The 21717-nt window shown below is 32.9% G+C and overlaps 3 protein-coding genes across 3 annotated transcripts in view; 2 read left to right on the forward strand and 1 right to left on the reverse strand.

Moving 5' to 3' along the window:
• The window catches only part of LOC102597971 (probable ADP-ribosylation factor GTPase-activating protein AGD9), a 6755-nt gene extending 4021 nt beyond the window's left edge, over nucleotides 1–2734 (forward strand). Inside the window, exons 5-7 of the mRNA XM_006352795.2 lie at nucleotides 638–760; nucleotides 2119–2217; nucleotides 2316–2734. Coding sequence (XP_006352857.1) covers nucleotides 638–760; nucleotides 2119–2217; nucleotides 2316–2423 — 330 coding nt within the window. The 3' untranslated portion in view covers nucleotides 2424–2734. The remainder of the gene's footprint in view (nucleotides 1–637; nucleotides 761–2118; nucleotides 2218–2315) is intronic.
• Nucleotides 2735–3839: 1105 nt separating this feature from the next.
• On the forward strand, nucleotides 3840–8260 carry LOC102598296 (ubiquitin carboxyl-terminal hydrolase 20-like). The gene is made up of 8 exons (XM_006352796.2): nucleotides 3840–4566; nucleotides 4680–4800; nucleotides 5082–5192; nucleotides 5704–5873; nucleotides 6004–6339; nucleotides 6765–6887; nucleotides 7133–7676; nucleotides 7765–8260. The coding sequence occupies exons 1-8, from the start codon at nucleotides 4147–4149 to the stop codon at nucleotides 8076–8078; spliced, it is 2139 nt and encodes a 712-aa protein (XP_006352858.1). The 5' UTR covers nucleotides 3840–4146; the 3' UTR covers nucleotides 8079–8260.
• A 3197-nt stretch (nucleotides 8261–11457) lies between these two features.
• LOC102598637 (glycine-rich cell wall structural protein 1.8-like) lies at nucleotides 11458–19961 on the reverse strand. The gene is made up of 3 exons (XM_015311105.1): nucleotides 19167–19961; nucleotides 12077–12526; nucleotides 11458–11962 (listed from the first exon to the last, which is right to left on the reverse strand). The coding sequence occupies exons 1-3, from the start codon at nucleotides 19915–19917 to the stop codon at nucleotides 11613–11615; spliced, it is 1551 nt and encodes a 516-aa protein (XP_015166591.1). The 5' UTR covers nucleotides 19918–19961; the 3' UTR covers nucleotides 11458–11612.
• Between the last annotated feature and the right edge of the window lie 1756 nt (nucleotides 19962–21717).

Raw genomic sequence — 21717 nt, forward strand, 5'->3', positions numbered from 1 at the left:
ATATCCCCTCCCCCCCCCCCCCCACACACACACCAAGGGAATTATTTGTGAGCAACTTAAAACTGATATGGCTTTGTGTTTCTTCTCGTGGTCTTGAGTGTTTTGATTGACTAACTATTTAGAAATTGGTGAAGTGCCCTGGATCGTTAACAAGTAATGCCCTGTTCTGTTGGAGCTTTGGATGCTTCGTTAGCTATTATTTTTATTTATGAGATTCCCAAGTGCTCTGGAGCATACTTATTCCACTGACCTTCCCACTAGCTTCCTTGGCTAAATTTCTGGTTGACTAACTATATAGAAATTAGTGTATATCTGGCTTTTTGGAAAAGCAAGCTAGGACTAAATTTCATCCTAAACTCTTGGTACCTCAAGTTTCTAGCGTTTGTTTACTTGTTAAACCAATTAGGGTATTCCTAGACTGCCTAGAAGTAGGTTCTTGCTCCTCTTTCTGCATCATTAGTTTTGGACGTTTCTATTTGTGATTATGTTCCTTCTCTCCCAGTTCTTTTGCTCCTGACAGATCAGTTGTTTACTTGTGATGTTTGCGTGACATAAAGTTTCTCCTTTCTGCCTCTTGATCTTTATCCAGTGCTATTAATATGTTTTGTCTTATGTGTTTGCGTTATACTCTAATCAGATTGAGGAAACTGATGAAGCAAGGAAGAAGTTTACTAATGCCAAATCCATTTCATCTGCTCAATTCTTTGGTGATCAGAGTAAAGCTGCAAAGGAAGCCTCAGTTTCTCTTCAGAAATACTCGGTATGCTTGTTATAACACACCTCCTCCCAGTTTACTTGGCTTATTTTGACAATCTTTTAGAGTGATATTGGACTTTACTATGACAGTGTAACTAACAATAGAATAGACATTAATAAACAGGATAGAATTGATATAAACCAATTAAATTTGATGTTCCAAAAGACTAAAGAAGTCAGAATTATATTTTAATCATCAATATAGTTATAGTTTAGTAAATTTGGGACAAGGGAAGTATAATATTCCCTTATATAGGTACAGCTACTGCTTTAGTTAGCATTGAATCCTTGAATTGCCTCTAATGCTGCCCTATATTAAACATCTCATTATCGTTTTCAGATTCTTCTCTGTTCCAAATTATTAAAAACCTTTTGGAAAAGTGAAATGAAATTCTTTTGGTAAGGCAAGAAAGTCGCCCAAGGAAAGTAGAAGTCAATGCACACTAATCGAATCTTTGAGGAAGGATGGTGGTGCAAATTGCCTTTTTCCCTTCTCCTTTCTAAAGTAAAAATGAATGTCATCATTTTGATCGTACTTACGGGGTAGAGAGGGTGTTTCCGATAGACCATCAACTCAGAAAGAGAAGTTATTCGAAGCAGGATTGTAAGAAAATATGATAACAAAATATCAAGATACAAAGAAAACGAAGCAACAGATGAATATTCTTAATAATTATGTCACAATAGTTAGGAACCGAAGATTAAAAAAAATTTACTTCACATACTCAAACTCCTGCATAAGGAACTTTCTTATACGTTATTAACTACTCAATTCAATAAGAGAGATATAAAAGGCCTAAACATGATTTAATTGATCCTCTTCCTATTGAAAGTCATTTCAGAGACTTCCTTTTCAAAAAAAAAAACAACCACCATTTCAGAGACTTCTCAGGTCCAACTTTTGGTAGGAGTTGAAGAGATTTGAAACCATTACCATTTCTCTTCCAACAAGCCTTTCACAGATCATATAACAGACAAGTTGTAAAGATAATGCATCTATAATGACTCAAAAATAGTGGAGCTCTCTAGTGTACAGCTAAAATATTCAACCCCTAGATTCTTCTAATATCTGATCAGTGTCTGAGTTTAGTTTAGCGGATTCAGCTATTATTATAATAATCAATAATCCAATTGTTTGGTGCAAGCTAATAACAGTATGTTATAATTAGGTTATTAACTATTACTATAGTTTGTATGATGATTGTGAATGTGCTTACGATGCATAATTGACGAAGTTGGCTTTGGTGTCTATCTTTTCAAACAAGATTGAAGACTGTATCTAGTAAAGCTGATGTTTATCTGAAAACTGAAGTACCAAGCTCAGGTTCTAAAACATATTTCTTTCCCTCTTTGTATTCATAGGGTTCAAGCGCCATTTCTAGTGCTGACCTCTTTGGTCAAGATGATGGGGCAGCTTATGAAATAACTGCCGGCGAATTAATAAATAGGATCTCTTTCCAGGTATAGTGAAATTTTTGATACCCAATGCTTTTCACCAGTTTCTATATGAAGGTGTTGATTGGATTTTCATTACCAATGTCTCCTTTTTATGCTTCCAGGCACAACAGGATATGTCATCTATCAAAAATATTGCTGGAGAAACTGGGAAGAAGCTGTCCTCCTTAGCATCCAATTTGATGTCTGATCTTCAAGACAGAATCCTGTGAGGAGAGACTCTTGTGTGTTATAAATGAAATGGAGATGACAGTATCTAAATATTGCTTGTAGAGGTGAAAAAAGTACGACATTCTTTCAGAAGAAGTAGAATTCTAAGGCTCTTGAGAAGTTGGTGTCTCATTCTATAGCGCTTAAAGATGCGTCTTTTAAAATTTCCTATTGTAATGTGTTTTTTTGGTTGCCTTTTACACTTTTACTTGCCTTAAAGCTCATAGATGTTTGTGAGTCGAATATTTTGCGCTGTGTTATGTGCTGCTGTTAGAGTTGAAATAGAAATCACCGACTTGTAATCTAGCAAAAACTGTGCGCAAAAAGTAGAATATGGTCTCTTTACTTTTCTTTCAGCATTGCATTTTCAAAGCCTGACCCACGATTTGAAATTTATGAGTTCTAAAACTTGTCAGGAAATCATAGTTCTTAAGTTACTCAAAATTTGTAGATTAAACAACCTTTCTTCTATTAAAGAGCGTGTAGGAACAATAACAATAAGATAAACTCTTTCTTCATTCAAGTATGTGAATAATATGACTTCCCATCGATTACATAGAGGTAAACAAAGAGAATGTCATAAACATGATTAAGGGGAAAGATCAACGGAGGACGTGGGAGATGTAGCATTAAGAATTTGAGGTCATGGCAGAAGTGGAACATAATGATATAAGTAGTGGGGAGATTATATTTAGTGGACATCCAGATAATAATATATTTCATAATAATAACATTATTTAATTAAAAAATTAGGACAAATTAACGTCTCACAAGCTAAGGATCAGTTTGGTTTGGTTTATAGGTATCTACGATTCTCGACTTATGGGTATTCACTTCTTTTAATATAAAATTACTATAAATCACATAGTATAAGTCCACGATTATTTACACGCGATGTTTAATGAGAAAAAATAAGATTAATACTACCATTAAAAAAACAAACTCAATTTTTTGAATAAAAAAAGGTTTTCTTAACCAAATAGCCAAAATTTCTTAAGAAGAATAAGAAAAGTGATTGGACATGACTTTTTGATTTTGTCATCTCACGCGAAATTCATAAAACGTATAAGAAATGCTTCAAACTAGTTACTAAACCAAAGTACACCCATTAGGAGATTAGTTCACGAGTGCTGAACGTTTAATATAGTTAGTTTTAAAGAAATTATTTTATATAAGCAATTTTACGTCGAAGCTCGAGCATCCGGAATGCGATATGTGGATCCACTCTTGATTTGTAGACTAAATTACTCTGAGATTATAATCCCGAAATTCTAATTCTTAAACTAATTTATTCCATAGGTAGATAAAATAATACTCCTATTAACTTACACGAAATGAGTTTTTTTTAAAATAAAATTAAACTCATACATATTTGGTGAGATTCCACGAATATGTTAACTTTTGGTAATTGTTTTTTTACACTTACGCGCTGTATATACATTTGGCTCCTTCCTAATTGAAAAACACTCTTGAAAAATCCAAAATGGCGGCTGATTTTTCCCTCCCATTTCAAAACTCTCCATTAATCTGAATAATTCATCTAGATTTCACTTCCCAATTTCCCCCAATTTTCATATTCAACCTTTTCCCTCTTCTTCCTCTTTCCCTCCATTCTTCAAAACCTTTAAACTTGCAAAAACTCCCAAATTCAAAACCCTAGAAAACCAATTTCAGCTTTCCTTCCTCCAGAAGTCAACTCTTACATACGTTTTTCTCAACATTTCAATGGAAACGCTTTGCTCAGAAACCCTAGAAACCGGTTCTAAACCGGTTGATTTTGTAAGTTCTGACGAAACCCTAGATAGGTCTTCCTCAATTTCTGCTGATCGGAATCTACCGAATACTGAAAATTCAGCCGGTCTGAACGAATCGGAGGAGTTATGTATGGAGGAAGAAGAATTGGATGCGTCACCTGTTCGCACATACTCTGCTCCATATTATTGTAGCCGTTGGGGTCAACCTTGGGGTAAAATCACCGACTCCAGGCCTTTGGATTCACAACCGACTGATGCTGAGCCCGAGGATGAGCCATCGCCTTTCGATTGGACGGACGGCTCTTCGGAAAATAAAGTTGAAACTGAGAAATTGGCGACGGTTGAGTCTCAGTGGAATTCGTATAGAGACGAGGAAGCTAAGTTTATGCAGGTATTAGTCTTCAAGCTTCATGAATTGCTCTAATTTTTACTGTAGGGCATATGTTAAATGAGATTTTGGTACTTTTGCTTTTTTGTTGATTTTTTTTTTTGGATTGTTATCAGGGTGCAGGGCTTGCTAATTTAGGCAATACGTGCTTTCTAAACGCGGTTTTGCAATCGTTCATGCACACTGTACCTCTGATTCAGGGCCTTCAGTCGATTGATCACGCCACACCATGTACTAGTAAGAATTAACCTCTCTGTTCCATTTTGTATTTCTCTATTATCATTCATAAAAAGTTTTGACTTGTAATAGATTTGTAATTTTTTTTTTTTGAAAAAATAAGAGAATCTATGTTCAAATGAAGAATGAAAAACTGAATAGTTCGATCCTCGTACTCCAAACACTTTAAGTTACGTTAGTGTGTGTGATCTGATTAATCTTGTCTGGTGGAGAAAATATCATCTTTCTTTCTCTTTCTATTCTTGAGGTTGATTAGCAATATGTCCATGTAACAATTGCAGGTTACCTGAAGGGGTTTTGTGTAATTTGTGCGCTGAGAAAGCTTATTGATGCTTCACTGTTTTCTGAGGCTGGTGTAGTCTCTCCCTGGAAATTTGTTAACAACTTGAACTGTATCCTTTCAAATTCATTGTTTGTGATTTTTGGGGTAATATTTTCATTTTATACACATTTTGTTTGATTGAAGGTAAATATTAATTTTGGTCCTTGTGATATTTGAGTAAGCACATTTAAAATGTGTACTTTTGATCCCTTTGCTAGTGAATATTCACATTTATCATAGTTATTACCCACATGTTATGATAAATGTGTGTTTTTACTTCATATTTGATGGTAAAATAGTTCAACTATAACATACTTTCGTTGTAAAGTGATTAAATTACAAATTTCAATTAATTAAAGGTTAAATGTGCTAAGTCAAATATCACAAGGATCAAAATTAAAATTTACCAATAACTGTGGAACTAGAAGTGTTACTTATTATCTTTTTAAAATAATTATTTATCAATTTCAAGATTCTATCGAGATATGCCAGCTAGGTATGAAGGTTGAATAAATTCATTGCTTTGCTTGCAAATCTGTAGCTGTTGTTTCACTGTCATCCTTAACTTCGTGAAAAACCAGATTTTTCTTCTACTTTCCATCGGTTCCAACAGGAAGATGCTCATGAGTTTCTACAGTGTTTCCTGGATAAACTTGAAAGATGTTGTGATGACTCAAGACCAAAAGACTGCCAAACTTTAGAGACTGACAACATTGTGAAGCAGGCTTTTGGAGGTCGTTTAGTTAGCAAAGTAAGAATCGAAAACTAGTCATTTTTTTATGCCTTGTATTTTAAAATTGCATTCACATATATGCTATGGTCTTCATTCTTAAATACAAATGTGGAATTAATACTTTACAAATGCCTTTCTGAAATTACAGTTGCGGTGTTGTAATTGTGGCCATTGTTCTGACACATATGAGACTCTAATAGATCTGAGTTTAGAGATTGAAGATGTCGACAGTGTGGACACAGCTTTAGAGTCATTCACAAAGGTTGAGAAAATTGAGGACTCTGAAACAAAGTTTACATGTGAAAAATGCAAGGAGCAAGTCTCCATTGAGAAGCAGCTTGTACTTGATAAGGCTCCCTCGGTAGCGGCCCTTCATTTAAAGAGATTCAAAACAGATGGTTCTCTTGTTGAGAAGATTGACAAATATGTTTCGTTTCCTCTTGAATTGGACTTGCATGCTTATGCTGATAACCAAACTGATAATGTGAGTTCCTGTTACTCCTCTGAGTCTATGTTAGGACCTAGTGTTGCAGAGGTTCTTTTAGTTTTAGGAGATGGAAGATATGAAATAAAGTGAAATTTTGCTGGTAGAGAACACGATGAAGAGTAATTACTATTGCTTAGAAGTAGAGTAATAGTTTTTGAGTTAAACTTTTCCCGTGTAAGTTCTAGTAGCTGCTAGTTCTGGGATTCTTACAATGTAGTTTTGGTAAAGAATTTGCTGATAGCTCTAGAGACTTGTATTTGTGTAATGAAATTTACTCCTTTGTTTATGTAAGATATGATATGGGGTCTAAGCAGGGTTAATACTGTATACAGAATTTCACTTAATTTCTATTTAAGATCCTTCTTTTGTTTGCTTTATCTCTGAAATTGGAAATGATTTTGATTTTTTTTTCTTGTGCACAGGAAGAAATGAAGTATGATCTTTATGCAGTTATAGTGCATATAGGATTTTCATACTGTTCTGGGCACTATTACAGCTTCATTCGTTCTGCTCCAAATGAATGGTACAAATTTGATGACTCAAAGGTATATACTACAAAGAAAGTTCTCTATTCTTTTTTATGGTTTAGTGTAGGATTAATCAGTTTTCTCAAGTTTCCTAATATTCTGTGGATTTCTAACTTTGTAACCATCTTGTTTTTGTACCAAATTAAACATCATTACATCGTTGCTTATTTTTGTTATATGGTAACCTGCAGTTCCCCTGGAAAAAAGAGGGGTAAAACAAGCGTTTATGATGAACTGATTTTATATTTGTTTCAACTTGATAGGTTGTTCGTGTTCGAGAAGATTATGTTTTATCACAGGAAGCATATGTTCTATTTTATGCAAAGAGGGGCACCCCTTGGTTTTCAGATTTTATTGAAGGGCAAAAGCCTTTTATAGATCCGTCAATACGGAGTACTTCTCCCAAATCGGTTTTAGAGAATACAGATGCTGTCTGTGTTCCTTCTCCGCTTCTGCCGAATGCCCAAGCTTTCTGTGTCAAAGAATCCAATGATGCTGCAAATGAGTCATCTCCCAGTTCTCTCAACAAGGTTCATGATAGTGACGGAAAGGAAAATGTGCAGATGATGTCTACTCCTAGACCACCACTAGGTGCAAGTAATATTCTGGATTCCAAGTCACGTGAAGTGGATAAAGTGTCTTCACCTTCAGTTCTCAAAGATTTGTCTAAATCAGTTTCTAGTGTTTCAGTACTCAAAGAAAACTGCAGTACTCTGACCCCTGGTTCTACCAGCAGAACTTTATATATCACACCCGACACACCGCCTAGATCTCCAAGCCCAGAGATATACAGAGAAGATCCCCCAGGTATCTTCCTTTTCTATGTTATTGTCAACTTTGTTGCTTATAGTGAATATAGAGAAGCTGGTGCTAAATCATTGGTTTTCATTTGCAGATAATGATTACCATATTCCTCATGGTCATCTAAGAACGGTAGGCCAGGTTTCTTGCAAAAAGCAACTGCAGAAAGACCTAGAGCAGGACATGGAAAGAAAGCAGGCGTGCTCTCTGATAAAGAAAAACATGCCTGGGTCTAGAGCCCAACAATTACTAGCTGCTATGCAGGGTTCGCGCAGTGAAGGTTCTGCTAATAAGAGGAGGAGAGGAATGGAAGTATCTCCAACTAGAGATGACAGTAATCCCACCAGTCGCCGAAGGTCTAGCATTGGCTCTACGATGCGTCCTGTAATGGCTGGCAGCATGAGATAAGCTATGAGAAAATACTAGTAATTTGTTAATGGAAACACTGATACCAAGCTCTAGGCATCTTGTATCCTCCAACAAACATGGTTTTATAGATGTTCAGCTGTTTTGTTCATATTTCAGAGTTCCATTGTATAGTGCAGAGTAAAGATTTTATATTATATTCTCATTGTTGAGAATTATTATTACTCGCATATACCCAACAACTTGGAGAGCTTTTGTAGTATGAATTTTTTATTATATACACCGAACTTTAGTGCATAGTAAATATCAATGCTTCTATTCATTTATTAATTTACTAGTTTCGTAAAAAGTACGAAATATTTACAGGACTATGCAATTAAAATATAAATACTAGTTATTTTGTGTGCTTGGTTGAGAGTTAACTTTGAGGTTGTGTAAAGAAAACGTTTGGATTGAAGCATCTTCAATCATCACAAGCCAGGCAACTTTTTTTGGCTTCATTGTATTTTGTTCTTGTACATCACATCCTAGGTTACATAAATTCTTTTTCTTGTTAATATCGAACAAATTGTTTTGAGCTCCTCAAAACTTGTCCTATATATAAGTATGTGAAATGCCTCGAGCAAATCCCTTCTTTTCTCCTTCACAAATAATTACATTGAGATTATGTCTGGTGATAAAGAAGAGAAGAATTTTTGCAAGAAAACAGGAGAAGAAGATGTTCCCAAACATGTAGTTATAGTGATGAATGCATTGAAAGAATTCTCCATTGAATCACTTGAATGGCCACTCAAAAATGTTGCCTTGAAATCATGTTGCAGTGTTACCATTATTGGCATAATGCCCTGGCTCAATATTCCTCGTATATATATATATACTTCCATGTTTAATCATTTAATTGACGAGTCATGTTCTCATGGACTAATTTTATCACCTATCGTAAGATGATCATTATATATTCAGGATATATACTTATGTTCTTAATTTTACAGTCTCCGCCAAGACATGGACGGACATCTGGAGCGTGGATTTTCAAGAACTTACAATGATTAGAGAGAGAAGTGATCAATGGAGAAGTACTGATTATGCTAAGTATCACAAAGTTCAATATCTAATTGATCTTTGTGAAAAATATGGGGTATTGACTTCAGCTCTCTTAAATAATAATCATATAAAATCTTGTTTAAATGATTTCTTCTTCAATAATTATTTTCTGATTTATCAAAATTAATTTAGGTAGAACCAAAAATCAGAACAGAGATGGGCCATCCACTAAAATCTCTCGTGGTGGATCTAATCACTACCCTTCAACCTACTCTAGTAGTATTCGACAGGTATTATTCCCTCTGTTTCATTTTACTCGACTCTTATTTCAAAAATAAATATTTCATTTTACATGATATTTTTAGCAATTAGGCGAGTTATATTACCTTCAGTAAAATACACCTCTAATTAAAACTTTTTAAAAAGGTATGTCAGATCAAATATATAGTAATTACACGTGACTTGACGATTATGTAAATATTTTTTATACTGTCGATATTGCAGGCACCATGACAAGAAGAATATAGAATACTATGCAGAGAAACTACCAATATATGACATGGTTTTAATAAACGAAGATGGAGAAGTGGATATGATGATCAAAGCAAAGTCTCAGATAAATACCAAATCCCCTGCACCTTCATCAATGGTCACAAAACCTATGATTTCTGGACAAATTATTAATTTTTTCAAGCCAAATTGTGTCAAAACTTGAAAAATTCCAGAGAAAATTGAGCATTTTGCTGTCTTACAATAATATTAATAAATAATTTAATATAAGGTTTAAATAAGCTATTAAGAAATTGAATAACGTTATTCTACTCCATATGTCCGTTGTAAACAGCAAAAATTTAAAGAATGCAGCATCTTCAAGAATCAATATTACTAGCACTTTTGCTTATATTATAATAAATTCAATTATATTTCTCCCATTTTCTTTCTTTTGTGATTTTATTATTAAGTAGTAATTATCTTTGTTAACTTAACATTGTACTTCAGAATTAGAGCCAACAAAAGGTAAACAACTTTAATTTATTACACCCTTCGTTCAATTTTACTTGTCATATTTTGCTTCATGAGAATCAATTTGATTTTTAATCTTCGAGCTAAATTGAAATAGACTAATTCAATATTTTAAATTTAAACTTTAGATGTTCGAATATGAAAAAATACTATAAATTGCAATCCTTCTCATATTAATATGATAAAAAAGTATATTTTAAAATATTGATCAAAATTTATACAGTTGACTCTCGAAAAACGAAATATAGCAAGTAAAAGCGACAGAGGACATAACAAATTAAGGATGCAACTAGCAAAGAAGTGCCATGATCTGTTTCATCACCTTGCAAAATACTTTTTCTTTATCAAGATAAGTATCGTTTTAGCTCTTTTCATATCCATTTAAAAAAACAATGGCAAGGTATCATTTAACTCCTATGGAGTATGATCATACCTAATGAAAATAGCTTGAAGATCAGTTTTTCTAGGATCTTAACTTTACTATATGGGAAAAAAAAGATAACTGCACTTTCTGACTATACCAAAAAAGTGCAAAAAGAAAGTGGCAAAATGGAGAGTTTGATAGCTTCACCTCACTCATTGCGTTTACAATATCTCATATATATGTCATATGTGCTCACACTCATCTCAGCCACCTACTAGGGGACCAATTCTTTTTCCAATAACAATAAGATCATCAAAATATCATTTGCATTTTATTGGTAAAGGATGTGACTCATAGCCCACCACTAAAAATGATCTTTAACATCAATTATTTAACGACAATAGTTAAATTACTATTAAATATATATTTTTAGCGGCAATTAACGGTAACAATTACATTTTAGCATTCTTTGTAAATGCTCCTAAAGTCTATAACGACATTAGATTCAATGACAATTAACTAAGAATGATAAAAAGTTTACCTTTTTTTTTGTTACTCCCTCCGTCTATTTTTATTTATCATGTTGCACTTTTCAAAAATTTATTTGATTAATTTTTAAAGTTAAATTAGATTACATTAATTCGATATTTTAAACAAAAAATTTAGATATTCAAAAACTATACGAAAAGTATTATAAATTGCAATTTTTTGCGTATCAATATGATGAAAAAATACATTGTAAAATGTTAGTCAAAGTTTTTGTAGTTTGACTTTAAAAAAGGAACTATGACAATTAAAAGTGGATGAAGATAATAATATACATATTTATTGCCCGCTAAAATCTATTTTTGTTGTAGTGCGCTGGAGTGACCAAAATATCAGGGACTGTCTAAATTAGTGGTTACTGAACATTGGAAGAGAACTTTGTTGTAATCTACCATTGCTACCAGTAGTAATTGTTGTTCAATGAAGATTAAAGAAAAAATAATAGATGATGAAAATCAAATATTGATTCTTATATACTTTTAATATCATTATTACATATTAAGGATAACAAGTGAAGTGCATATAGTAATTAACACTACTTCAGTAGTAATGTAGTACTAATGGGATTGCATGCATTAGACCATACAAGTTATGAAAGTTCAAGGAATGTAGCCACCATGGCCACCTCCTCCACCACTTCCACCACCTCCTCCATATCCACCTCCTGATTCACCACCAGCATGTCCACCTCCGTAAGCTCCTCCTGCGCCACCACCTGCACCTCCACCGCTTCCATATCCACCACCACCACCAGCTCCTCCTGAACCATAACCTCCTCCATGACCACCTCCCCCTCCATATCCACTACCAGGTAAACTTCCTTCTCCTCCATAGCCACCACCACTTCCTCCTCCTTCTCCACCTCCATAACCGCCTCCTGGAACCCCTCCCGCACCATATCCACCACCACTACCACTTCCACCTCCTCCTCCACCACCATGTTCTACACCTCCACCATAACCACCACCACTTCCTGTTCCTCCTCCTCCTCCACCACCATATGCACCTCCACCGTATCCACCACCACTTCCTGTTCCTCCTCCTCCACCACCACCATATGCACCTCCACCATATCCACCACCACTTCCTGTTCCTCCTCCTCCTCCACCACCATATGCACCTCCATGTTCTACGCCTCCACCATATCCACCACCACTTCCTGTTCCTCCTCCTCCACCACCACCATATGCACCTCCATGTTCTGTGCCTCCACCATATCCACCACCACTTCCTGTTCCTCCTCCACCTCCATATCCTATATCATGATCACCACCACCACCATAACCCCCTCCTCCACCATGTCCACCACCACCACCTCCTCCATATCCTCCTCCATGCTCTCCACCAGGTGCATAACCGCCACTACCTCCACCACTACCACCACCTTCACCACCACCACCATGATTAACTACACCTTCATAACCACCACCACCTCCAGAACCTCCACCTCCACCACCGCCATATCCCCCAGCTCCACCACCCCCATAACCGCCTCCGGAACCACCACCATGCCCTGCACCATAGCCAACGGTGCCACCCACATTGTAGCCAAGGCCTCCCTCTAGATTGAGGAGAGCTCTAGAAGAAGCATAACATATGGTTACACTAACTAACATAAAGAAAAACACAATAGAAACCTTATGATTAGCCATTGAAGAATGTTTTGTGAATCCCACAATTTTGGTTATGATATGTAAACAATTACGCCTCTATATATAGACATTCTCCCAACAAGCATGTTGTGGTTGGATGATGGTCCAGAAGCGTGTCAATGAGCAAAGAGTGGTTGAAGCACATGCAAGAAGAATTTTTTGCTTCCCCCACTATCGCAATATCCACAAAAATACACAACAAAAGTGGAATTAGGATGAAAATGATATATATGCTCTTTCTGTTTCAAGTTGTTCGTCCTATTTTAATATGATACAAAATTTTAAAAATAAATAAGATTTTTGATTCTTATAATTTTAAAAATAAAAATAAGTTTTTCTTAGACGAAGAAAGATGTTGGATAAACGGAAAGTATTTTATTGCACTAGCTAGTAGACTACAGTAGTGTGCTTTTGCTGGCATCCACAACTTTGATTATCACTGCCATTAACAGTCCAATGCACATTGAAGTTATTTATCCAATATTAATCCAATTCAAATTGTTATAAATCTTTTACTAAATACAAATTAGTCTGTTTTAATTTTAAATGATCATGCTTGATCAGACACAAATATTAACAAAATAATTTTTTAATAAGATGCCAGCAAAAAAAGTTCAAATTAGAATAAAACAATTTTTTGATTTTCTTTTTACATGTTGTATCGAAGTTGAGTTAAATCTCTAGTTGTGTTATATATACATTTATAAATTTCATGTATTAATTAGGACTTCCCTTCAAGATTATTAATTCGTAGTGTGTTATATATACATTTACAAATTTCATGTATCAATCAAACATTACTTCATTTTTTTTAGAGGGCGCCATTATTACCACGAATAAATTTAACAACAATAATATAATTGTTGTTATATTATATTTAATAGTAATAATAAATATGTGTATTTATAATTGTTATTCTAGATAAATAGCGATAAAATTTTTAGCGATGCTGAGTATAATGACGTTAAATCAATTGTAGCTAAATATGTTTGAGACTATAAATGTTACCGCTAAATTATTTTTATTGCCAGTTTGCCACTAATTAGATATCTCTACTAACCCATTTATGTGATGTTCTTATCTTTTGTATTGGTGCATTTTGCAATTTCCATTGAAGGGATAAAAGTAGTAAGTGGTTGAAAGATTTATATGTCTCCCTCAATCATTTAAAATGTACTATTTTCCAATTAAATAATGTAAGAAAATTTAATTTGCATAATTTCTGAATATTTAAATCCTAATTTTAAAAATTAATTTAGTATATACTCATTATAATTTATTAAAATGAACGTTACTAAGCGAAAGTATCCATCAAATTAGATTTGACAATTTCACCTTTTTTGTGAGAAGACGGATTTCCAAATTCGACATTACAAAATTTAATCAACAATCTTAAAATTAAAGAGCCTAACAAGAACCAAACATCCAAATAGTTTATAAACCCTCTTAAATTTTGTAATAAACTAGTTATAGCGCGATCATATTGTCTTATATATAGTTGATATAAAAAAATTTAGAAAATTTCAATAGTAAAAATAATATATATAAAATCGAACCAAAAATTACAATAAAAGAAGAAAGGGAAAAAAACAATAAAAATAAATTTGTTTGAAGAAAAAAGTAGAAGAGAACTACAATTTAGCTTCAAAAAAAGTAGAAGAGAACTACAATTTAGCCTTGACGTAATACAAAGAAATATTTCTTTATCTTTATTACATACATTGTTATTTCATTTTTAGGTGTTTCAAATTATTTATGCTATTTTACTAATAACTTTCTTTATATAATTCTATTTACGTTTATAGGATTTGTTTAACTATTTAAATTTAGAGTTTCAATAAATCATAATTACTAGGAGTTTTATTCTTATAATAACTAACTAAATAAATGAGAAAAATGAAATTAAAAAACAATTTATTATTTGGCTAGTGCAACATTTTTACTCCTAACTTTAATATGGGTTCATCATGACATGTAATTAATATAAATAGATGTTGGGCAAAAGATTTTAGAGAATTACAACTTATCATTTTTTTCACTTATTTAGTGAGTAATTGCCTTATTTTTTAAATTGACTAATCATGTAATATTTTTTAGATTTTTGAAAATTAAGATAAGAAGAGAGATCTCATAATTAAGAGAGTTAAGAGGATGAATTTTTTTTCAAGCTATTTGAATTGATATTTATTAGACGACTTTATTTTAATAAATTTTCGTTCTTTATGGAGAAAATGAAAGTTTTGAGTGATAAATATTTAAGCTATTAAATTTACAATAAAGAGTAGAAATAAATAGAGTAGTAAATTTTTTAAGACATTTAAATATTTTCAATAAATAATAAAAATTAATAAGGAAGTAGTAATTGACACATTTTCTTAATAATAATAATAAATAAAAATATAATGAAAAAAAAAGAAGAGAAATAAGATAAATAGATCATTGGCTAAAGAGAGGTGCTACAACACTTTTTCAATAAATAGATGTAGACTTTCATTCTTTATGAAGAAAATGAAAGGATAAAAAATAACAGAGGGAGCAGTAATTGTCACATTTTCTATATAGTAATAATAAATAGAAATATAGTGGAAATTATAAAAAAAAAAATTGAGAAAAAAGATAAACAGATCATTGACCAAAGAGGTGCTACAACACTTTTCTAATAGATACATATATACTTTCATTCTTTATGGAGAAAATAAAAGGTTGGAGTGAAATATTTAAGCCTAAAAATTTACAATAAAAAAATAGAAATAAATGCTAAATTTTGAGACATTAACTTTATACAATAAAAAATAGAAATAACTGCTAAATGAATGGAGAAAGTAGTAATTGACACTCTTATACTATACTAATACATAATAATTTTATTGTAAAATTCTACATCTTCTTCCGAAACTCACAGTTTTCTATCTTTCTCAGCTTTCTACTTCATCCCTAGAAGCATAAGAATATATTCTTACAAAATTGTTAGTTACATAGTTTCAAAGATTAATTAAATTGATTCTAAAATAAAATAAAATAGTTTCACATTAATTAAAATTAAAAAATTATAATTTTTTATATTCTTACAAAATTGTTAGTTACATAGTTTAAAAGATTAATTAAATTGATTCTAAAAAAAATAAAGAAATAATTTCACATTAATTAAGACAAAAAATATAATTTTAAAAATTAAAAGAAACATTCTTACTCTTAAATTCTTTATGACTTTCTTGAAAGCAAATATATGATGTGATGATTAACATTTTCTTCCTCACACTTAATGTATGCTATGGTGATGGAGAAGTGAAAGAATAACTTGAATGAAAATTTTCTTCATGCAAAATATGAATTTATATAGGCAAAAAGGAGGAATACCATAAGGTGTCATAAACTAACAAATTAAATTTTGGGGTTATGAAGATTAAAAAAAAGGAAGTTATGAATATTATTAAGAGTATAAGTTGAAGAGGCGTGAGTTATTATAGTAGTTAAATTTTTTTTTATTAAAGATATTAAATTTATATTATAGTGGTAGATGAAAAGTTGAATAATTGAATGTAAAGATTTTTTGAGACATTAAAAATAAATGAATAATTAAATGACAAAATAATGATCAAAAAAGGTGAAAAAAGATAAATATGAATAGAGGTCATAGAGGGATGTCACATCATCTAGTCTATGTTTCTCTTTTATTATATATATATATAGATTGATTGAGTAGGCATACTTTTGTTTTATTTCGATGGTCATATACAAAATCTGATATAGCAAATTCAAATATGTAATTTTTTGCACAAAAATAATCTATAGAGGCAATGTCTTTCTTTTTTTTAATTTTTTTTTTTTAAAAATAAATTAAAGGGCAGAATCTTCCCCTTGATCTTTTCTTTTCTTTCTTTTGTTTATTAGAAGTTTAATTAATATTTTTTTTTCTCTTTTCACCTGTAGTCTTGAGATCGTCCAATGTAATGTTTTTAACTATATAGCAAGCATGCATGCAAAGATATAGAGAATACAAGAATTCGACAACACATTTTTTCTAACATTAAAATGCACCAAATTTCACAAGACATCTTTTTATATAGAGATCACATTCTTACATTCAAATTAAAAGAAACAAGTATAGCCCTAGTATGATTTATGAGCACTCATTGCTTTTATAAATTAGACCTCTTCTACCTTTTAATTTGATCATGTTAGTATTTTTTATAGTACAGATAATTAAGAAGAGGAAATCCTTTGAAAACTGTGAAGACAATAAGCTTTCAAGGGGAATAGCCACCACCATGTCCACCTTCACCGCTACCAAGACCAACATCAAGATCAATGAGGGTTCTTGCAGCTGAACATAGTCCTATACTCAATAAAATAAAGAAAACTATAGTACGTACTACCCTTTGCCATTGGAATAGATAGTTAATTAGTTGAATATGAATATTACATGGATTCAAGAACGCTATTTATAGAAAAGCGCGTCTATGCCACAAACACATTTAAAGTCACACCAAACTCCAAAATGATATTGGAAATAAAGGGAAAGGAAGACAAACTCTAAAATGATACTCCCTCTATCCTAATTTATGTCACACCTTTTGTTTTTCCAGAGTCAAACAATTTAAGTTTGACCGAAAATTTGGGCATGGAATCTTTAATTTTTTTGAAATGAAAAATTTATATATTTGTAAACTACATAAAAAGTACTATAAGTGGTCAAAGATAGACGAATCTCAGAATCCAAAAAATGAGTAATTTAATTTGCACTAATGGAGTGTGTGCTTTTGCTGGCATCCACAGATACTTGATCATCAGTTCACACAGACAGTCACACCCTAATGCGTCTATCGTAAGTCCTAATCTTCATGATGAATTTCATCAGTCTATAAAATCCAAAACGTTTTCACACTTTCTCAGGGAATGTAGGTGATTTATATGATCTTCAACTAGCTAGATTATACTCCGCCACTCTATTCTACATTATTTGTTTAGTGAGGATCAATTGTATACATTAGTGATAATCTGGACTCTTAATTTAAGGTATTAGAAGTAGAGATTAACTTAACTTAATTCATATCCTTAATGGCTACGAGAGAATTCTTGTGTTTTGGCTCAATTTACGTGATATAATTGGAATTAAAAGATCACACAACAAACACAAGAAAGAACATCATGAGTGAAGGCTGAAATCGAAGATAATATACTTACTTTCAGTATCCTTATTATATTTTTGCCCGCCCAAACCGTTTTCCTTATTTCATTTCATATCACATTCTTATAAACGTGATATAATGATGATATTAAGAACAACTTGTGTGCACTCGACTAATTTATCGAAGTACCTGTTATTTCTCAAGTCACAGACAAATACAAGAAACTTTGTCCACTCAAACTTGGACAAATAATAATAAAAGAAATTACCTGCGTAATATTTTTTTGCCTATATTGAACATATTAGTTTTAAAATTATGAACTCATATTTAATATTTGTTCTAATTTACTAAATATTTATAAATAAATCTATACTTCACATAAAAAATACTAAATTCAAATAAATCCGATACCGTTAAGCTATTATCTGCCTTTGCGTGAGAGAGAGACGGCTAGGAGGCATCTCTATGTTGTCCACCCAAATTATAATTCTTTGCTTCTTGTTACAACTGGACTATGAGAATTAAGGACAGATTATTGTCCCTTAGTTGTAATTTTTATTCATAATTAACCTTAAAAGAGTCTAGCAACATGCATAGTTTTAGTTGGAATAATTCTTTGTCCAGATACTTCTATTTTATACATGATAAGTAAATTAACCATCATATGAATCATTCTGTAAGTGCGTAGTTTTTGTTTCCTTAGTAGCATGGACGGTTAATATATACCACTCTATTCTCTTTCCTGTTTTGGTATCTCTATACTTCTTGCTTTTCATATGACATGTTTTAAGATCACAAAATTAAAAAGTATTTTGATATTTTAGATATCTTTAGTTTAAGACTATAAGATTCAAAAATATTCGTTATTTTTTTAAAGTCAGTGTTAAAGTGAACTAGAGAAACAAATTAAAAGGAAGGAATTTTTTTTTTTTTTCACTTGGATCTTTCTTTACTTAGTCGTTTAAGAGGTCCAATGAAATACCAGTACTGTATATAGCATCATGCATGCAATGTATAATAGAGAACGTACACAGGAATTTGCCAAAGCATTTTCTTACATTATATGCACCAAATTGCACAAGACACCTTTGTTTACACATATTCCTTGCGATTGATATTTGAAAAAATTAAAGCAAGCGTGCATAAATATAGATTAAGAGCACTTTTCTTGCTGCAACATTTTTAATAATTTGCTTTCATAAATTGCACATATTCTTACCACAATTTGATCATGTTATTTTTAATAGTAGTATAGATATTAATTAAGAATAGGAAATCCTGTAGTGTTTGCAAATTGTGAAGATAATAAGTTTTCAAGGAGCATAGCTGCCACCACCACCACCATGTCCGGATCCACCGCCTTCACCACCACCATATCCACCAGCATGTCCACCCCCTTCACCACCTGCATAGGCTCCTCCACCGCCTGCTCCACCTCCACTGCCGCCGCCTCCTGCTCCATGAGCTCCGCCTGCACCACCACCACCACCTTCACCGCCTCCATATCCACCACCTGACGCTCCACCAGCTCCACTTGATGCTGAACCACCTCCTTGTCCGCCTCCACCACCATATCCACCGCCTGGTGCCCCACCAGCACCATATCCGCCACCACTTCCACCTCCTTCTCCTGAACCCGATCCCCCACCATGTGCTCCACCAGCAGTCGCTCCACCGCCACCACCACCACCTCCATGACCACCTCCACCACCGTATCCACCGCCTGATGCCCCACCAGCACCATATCCACCACCACTTCCTCCTCCTTCACCCGCACCAGATCCACCACCGTGTGCTCCACCAGCACTACCACCACCGCCACCACCACCACTACCTCCACCACCTCCACCTCCGTATCCACCTCCTGGTGCTCCTCCAGCACCATATCCGCTTCCACCACCTGCACCACTACCACTTCCACCAGCATAACCACCATGGTCCCCAGCTACAACTCCACTTCCACCACCTCCACCAGAACCTCCTCCACCACCACCAGCATAAGCACCAACTTTCGCCCCAACACCAACATCAAGACCGATGAGTGTTCTTGCTGCTGAACATATTCCTATACTCAATAAAACAAAGAAAACTATATTAAAAACTCTAGTACTACTCTTCGCCATTGTAATAGATATTAGTTGAATATGAATAATATTGCATGGATTGATGAACGCTATTTATAGATTTTTCGGAAGCTAATAAAAGCGCGTCTTTACAAAAAGCACATATAAAAGAGCCCTACAGGCTAAGTGGTCCATTATAATTCACCAACACCATGTCACATGCTTAATTGGTTTAATTTCATATCAATTCTAAGTCTTGTTAGTGTGCTTTTGCTGTATCCCACATTCAATCTGTATACTGAACAAATTCTATCCATTACATAAACAGACTTCTTTTTGTAAATGCTTTCTTTTTTATTCGTGATATCATAATATAATACTTCTTCCGTCTCATTTTATATGACACTTTTCGGATTTTAAGATTCAAACAAGTCTATTTTTGACCGTAAGTTTTTCATAGATCTTTTAAACATTTTGAATTATCAATCATTGTGACTTATAATACTTTTTACATAATTTACAAATATATAAATTTCATTTTAAAAATTTTGAAGATTCCATGCATGCACAAATTGTCCATCAAACTTAAATTGTTTGACTCTCGAAAAATGAAAAATGTGGGAGAGAAAATATATAATAGGTGTTGAATTTGAGTCTCACCAACACTTACTATGAAAACCAATTTTCTTGTGATGGGCCCATGAGGGCTATGTTAAATACATAATTAAATAAATAAAAACGTACTTATATAAAAGTTTAGCTTAAACTTTTTACGTTATAAAATTGGAATGATTTCGATTACATCCACCAATATAAAGTTGTGCGTTTTGAATATTCGATTATGAGATTGCTAAATGTGAATGCTTAGGTAAATAACTGTAGCAAAGGCTGCTGGCACTACTTTGGTCCGATTTTAATTACAGGAGCATATTTGATTGAGTACGACGTTTAAAAATAAAGAAAGACATTAAAATTTGTGTGCTACTATAAAATATACCATAAACATTTTTTATGACTATAAAGCCATATAATATAATTAAGAGTAAAATGAAAATTTTAAAATTAAATTCTTCTTTGGACAAAAAATGAAAACATGTCGTCGCATAATAGTTGCAGCCAGAGGCAGACTCACATATATAGGTGGGATGCATGTGTAACTATTAACTTCGAAAAAAATAAGTATATATTTTTATATCTACCTTAAGAAATTGACAGAAACTAAATATAAGTAACAGTCCCATGGAAAGCATAGAAGGGCACTTGGTATCTCTGGTATAAGCCAACACATATCCTCCCACAAGATCAGGGTTACGTTTGAGCTTAGAGCTCATATTTATATTTAATATATTCACTATTGTTGAAGTCATTAGTAACCAATCTAATACAATAGTATCCGTTAATTGTCATTAAAAACTTTGGCAATGCCTAAATTAAGATAATAATGATGCAATCGGAGTCTTCAAATTTTGAGTTTGCCTCTGACACAACTTAATGCAGGGAAGCGTTTTTTACTCTTTTTTCTTTGTGTGCTTGTAGAAGATTATACAAGTGCAAGTTAGTTACATAGAAATTCACTGAGCTTTTAGTTTAATTATAGAGAAATTAGATTATCGAACTATTTTGCTAACAAAAAAAGCACTGAACTAAATTTTGTATGGTAAATATTAGAAGCATTGACCAAAATAAGCTATTTTAAAAATCAATTCACCAAACTAATACGCTTTTTAAATTTTTTACAAAAGTAGTATAAACGTACTTCATGGTAACGTTTTAGGTTATTTTTATTTTAAAAATTCAACGGACAAAAACCGACGGAGCTGACAACGTTAAATGAATAAACGTTACTGTGAGTAATGTTTT

Source organism: Solanum tuberosum, unplaced genomic scaffold, assembly GCF_000226075.1.
Source record: "Solanum tuberosum cultivar DM 1-3 516 R44 unplaced genomic scaffold, SolTub_3.0 scf00144, whole genome shotgun sequence".
Lineage (NCBI taxonomy): Eukaryota > Viridiplantae > Streptophyta > Magnoliopsida > Solanales > Solanaceae > Solanum > Solanum tuberosum.

Bases quoted from the DNA above. Each gene is read 5' to 3' on its own strand.
- LOC102598296 (XM_006352796.2), top strand. From the start codon at position 4,147: ATGGAAACGCTTTGCTCAGAAACCCTAGAAACCGGTTCTAAACCGGTT. The intron at 4,801-5,081 runs GTAAGAATTAAC...TAACAATTGCAG, and splicing joins TCACGCCACACCATGTACTA to GTTACCTGAAGGGGTTTTGT. The intron at 7,677-7,764 runs GTATCTTCCTTT...TTTCATTTGCAG, and splicing joins ATACAGAGAAGATCCCCCAG to ATAATGATTACCATATTCCT.
- LOC102598637 (XM_015311105.1), bottom strand. From the start codon at position 19,917: ATGGCGAAGAGTAGTACTAGAGTTTTTAATATAGTTTTCTTTGTTTTA. The intron at 12,527-19,166 runs GTGGTGGTGAAG...GCTATGGTGCAG, and splicing joins TGGACATGCTGGTGGATATG to GGCATGGTGGTGGTTCCGGA. The intron at 11,963-12,076 runs GTGCATATGGTG...GTTATGGTGGAG, and splicing joins TGGTGGTGGATATGGTGGAG to GTGTAGAACATGGTGGTGGA.